Source organism: Triticum dicoccoides, chromosome 3B (genome assembly GCF_002162155.2).
Source record: "Triticum dicoccoides isolate Atlit2015 ecotype Zavitan chromosome 3B, WEW_v2.0, whole genome shotgun sequence".
NCBI lineage: Eukaryota > Viridiplantae > Streptophyta > Magnoliopsida > Poales > Poaceae > Triticum > Triticum dicoccoides.
In genome coordinates, this window is record NC_041385.1 from 232,110,666 (window position 1) to 232,114,787 (window position 4,122).

A 4,122-nucleotide genomic window follows, 5' to 3' on the forward strand; every position below is an offset into this window, starting at 1 on the left:
CCCCCCTCCTCCCTCCCTCCCGCCGGAAGCCCGTTCAGGCTCATCAGGCAGCGGCGAGCAAAAGGAGAGGAGAGGGTGGGAAGCCGCGGCGCCGGAGGAGTTCCCCCTGTGTCGCCAGATAGAGGCAACACGGGAGGGAGTGGGGCGAGCGGGTGGCAATGCTCTCACCAGACCTGAGTCTCCTCAGTCACTTTGGAGACACAAATTAACGATCAGCCAAGCACATGAGCTGTCCCAGGACTATCAAGTCGATCAGTCCCCTTCTGAAGTAGCTAGCCACGTGAGGACCACTGCTTAAGAACTGAGATACAAGACAAGAAATTAGTTTGAAGCATCTCGATCGTCCAGCTCTCCTCGCTCTTGATAAGCACATTTCGTAGGCTCAGAACCTGGGACTTCCGATCGGCATCATCCCGATTCCCCAGGTAGGTGACAGCGAAAAAGAATCATATCGTTACACCACGTGCACGTCTCCACCCCTAATTGACATTACGTACATTACATGTACACGTGCACACACATATATGCAACACACGCATCGTATAGACGACGTCTACCGCCGTCCCGGTCCTGCTGTACGTACAAAGTGTATCTGTGCACGTCTGATGAAACGGCTGGCACGTCATGATCGGGCTACCAGAATCCGCGTGTCTGCATATGCTAACCTAGCTAGCGCGCGGGGGCAGCGTCCCGGCGAAGAAGGGGTCGTCATGCGGCAGCAGGTCGTTGGGCCGGAGCGCGGTGAAGACCATGAGCGCGAGGGTGACGAGGACGGAGAGCACGGCGAGCGCGAGCATCAGCACGCTCGCCGCCGGCTCCCTCACCTCCTGCGCGTACTCCGCCGACGCCAGCGCCAGCAACGTCAACGGGAACGAGTAGGCCCACCAAGCCACGCTGAACCGCCGCATCGCTCGCTTGAACAGCGTCGGCCGGGACACCTGCATGCCACACGACAACAAAAATGTTTACGTCTCTCTCTTAAAATAATTATTTTATGAGAAGAAGATGTTATTAACAAGCTATAGCATGATTAGTTGGCAATGCGTCCGTAGGCACTATATGATCTTGATGTGATCCAGTATGATCTATTGGGGGCCTGGTGATGTGAGTGGCCATGCAACTCAACCTAGGTTTTATTTTATTTTATTATTTTTGCTCATTGAAATATATCCTATTATACAGAGGTACAGTTAAAATGAGACGATCGAGTTTACAGTTCGCGTGGCAGCTAGTGGCGTCCTATAGGCCTACACGATCCTAGTTGGAGCTTTTTTTTCCGAACAACATGCGGTAGGCTTGGCTAGCAATCTCAAACTCTGAAAAGAAAATAACTATAGTACATATGACTTTATTTTACCCAACCAACTACACAAACAAAAGCAAAAGCGATGGATGGAGAGACGCTGAGAAAAGTCTCCCAGAGGATGCATGGAACGCTCGATGTGCACTCTCCTTCCATTTTATTTCCCGCGTCTTTGTAACACTACCTCATTCGTATAGACTCGTCTCTAGACTTGCGGCTGAGTTTACCGGAGGATCGAAAGGAAAGGTACAGTAATAACGTAATGTTAGGTGATCTAGTCGTAATTACCAGGGAGGCGAAGAGGAACAGCGAGAGGAAGAAGAGCATCTTGCAGCCGGTGTCGAAGGACATGGATATGGAGCACCAGGCGAGGGACGCCATGCTCGGAGCGGCGAAGAAGAGAAAGAAGACCGGGCGGAGCATGGCTGGCAGCGAGTCGGAGCCGAGGAACCTCTGGTACAGCGTGACGAACAGCACGAGGTAGTGCGCAGCGCCGACGGCGAACATGGCCACGGCGCCCTCGTGCCACCCCATCTTTGCCGCCGCCCTCGCCGTCATCAGGTTCGCGATCACCGTCATATGGCTGGCCGGGTTGGCCACCATGGACAGGAACTTCCTGCCGCGCGTGAACCACTGGCCGTAGACCTTGACGTCCAGGACAAGGATGGGCAGCGAGAAGGCCCACCATAGCATGTGGTAGGACGGCGCGTCCGGGCGCAGGAACGGCGTGGCCTGCAGCAGCAGCAGCCACGAGATCCAGGGCGCGAACAGGTAGTTCATGCCGACGTGGTGCCGGAACTCGGCGCGCACGGCGGGGAGCCGGAGCACGCAGCGCGCCACGTAGAGCACGCACAGCGCGAACAGGGTGAGCAGCGCCAGCGACCAGAGCAGCACGAACGCCGCTGACGGCAGGGACTGCACCAAGGGATGCAGCGCGCTCGGGTCCATGGACCTGTCGCTCAGTGTGCGCCACAGCAGCGCCTGCCCGCTCAGCGCCAGGCTGATGCGGAAGTATCCCGCGTGGAACCGCGTCAGCATCGCGAACCGGGAGGCCACCAGCCGCGGAGGCTTGCTAGGCGCCGTCGACGCTTTCAACATGGTGCCGCCGTCGCCAGCTTCAGCCAGCCCAGCGCCCTTGGGGCCCAAGGGTTGGGAGACACAGGGTTTAAGGGAATCGGAGCTGGTTTCCATCGTGATCGATCGGTTGATCGATCGATGGAAGGGGGGAGGAAGAATGTGGTTTGCTTTGCATTGTAGGGGAGCTCGGTATTTATAGGGGGGCTAGTAAGCCGATGAGGAGTGTGGCCGGCCTGCAGTCTGACAGTCTCAAGTGTTGAGGTCTAGGTAACATGTGGGTTAGGCAGTAACCGAGGGCGGTGGTTCTTGCTTTTCTTTTGGAGCCATTGGTTTTCATCTTAGGATTTCCAAGTTCCAACTATTCTGTTGTGACAAGGCTGGGCACTTGGGCTGTGTGATGTGATAAAAAATGCTATGCTGGTACTTCTGCGGTGCAGCTGAGAATTCACATTTTGGGAAAGTATTCTTGGCTAATGCTGGCTCTGATTTGGGAGCTAGGTGCTGAGCTGAATAATGGCTTTCTGTAGGGTACCATCCATGCCTTTCTGTACTTGTACACCTTTCAGATGATAGAAACATCATTTTTCATCCTTCCGTCCTTTGTATGATTCGATGTATTCGCTGAAACTTTATTCAGAAATGCCCAAGTCACCGAGATCAAATGATGTTTACTCCCTCCCTTTTATATTGATATATACTCCCTCCCTTCAACTCCCTCCGTTCGGAATTACTTGTCGCAGAAATGAATATATCTAGACATATTTTAATTCTAGATACATCCATTTTCGAGACAAGTAATTCCGAACGGAGGACTTTATAGGGCTTGTCTTAGGTAAATTTGGTTTCCAAGTCTCAATTTTGTTGCTCTCATTCGCATGTTTAGTTTTTAATGTGCATTAAATTCGTTGCATGCAAGGATTAAAAAAAAACTCACGAATGCAGGTAAAAGTTTTTGGTCATTTATTGGTCAGGCATGCAAGCATTGCAATTAATACATTGGTACACATATTTTTTATGGAAAACAATCCCGTTAATTAAGTACTTTTGCAAATTATAAAAACTATTCCACCACTCACCACCTACCTTGGTTGGTGATTTTTTGAATTGAGCTCTATATAAACCAAAATGGAGGGAGTTTTTTTTTGACAAATCATGGATTTTATTAACTCAAAATGAAACATCACAGGATAGAAACAGAATGAGCATACGCCCCGCCACTGCATGATTAAGATGCATAAAACCAACGCCAACGGGCGCACATGCAATAAATTATGTAGCCAAATAAGAAATCATACAAGACCGAAGCTATGCCTAGACAGAGAAAAAAGGAAAGGAAAAGGAATTAGGAAATTACAAAGCGATCAAAACATCAATTGATAAACTACAACAATGACCATATCTACATCAGTCATCTCTTGACATCACAAAGACATTGATAAAGGTTGTTCAGTAGCAACTCCTCCGGCGGTTCCAACCACCAACGGGCAAATCCTAGGTTTTCACCCTGAAGATAGAATCCGAGCAAGAGCAATGCCTTCAACAAGTTAACGATGCAAAAATATCATCATTGTCAGGAATAACCTACTGACCTACTCAGACAAGTTTTCACCCTGGAGCTGCACAAATAGATTTCAGATCTTCCCACACGGACTCCACTCAGTCTGATCCTAGTTTGTTATACATGGGTGAAAACTCTAAGTCTGATCCTATATGTACATACTATTTCATAATAGGTTTTGTTT

At 50.1% G+C, this 4,122-nt stretch overlaps 1 protein-coding gene across 1 annotated transcript; it reads right to left on the reverse strand.

The window, feature by feature from the left end:
- Positions 1-230: 230 nt before the first annotated feature.
- LOC119275673 (S-type anion channel SLAH1-like) lies at positions 231-2,568 on the reverse strand. Its single transcript, XM_037556566.1, has 2 exons — positions 1,592-2,568; positions 231-938 (listed from the first exon to the last, which is right to left on the reverse strand). The coding sequence occupies exons 1-2, from the start codon at positions 2,492-2,494 to the stop codon at positions 666-668; spliced, it is 1,176 nt and encodes a 391-aa protein (XP_037412463.1). The 5' UTR covers positions 2,495-2,568; the 3' UTR covers positions 231-665.
- Positions 2,569-4,122: the final 1,554 nt, after the last annotated feature.

Excerpts from the sequence above, each read along its gene's own strand:
- LOC119275673 (XM_037556566.1), bottom strand. The coding sequence starts at position 2,494 with ATGGAAACCAGCTCCGATTCCCTTAAACCCTGTGTCTCCCAACCCTTG. Across the intron at positions 939-1,591 it reads TGTTCCTCTTCGCCTCCCTG|GTGTCCCGGCCGACGCTGTT; the intron begins GTAATTACGACT and ends TGTGGCATGCAG.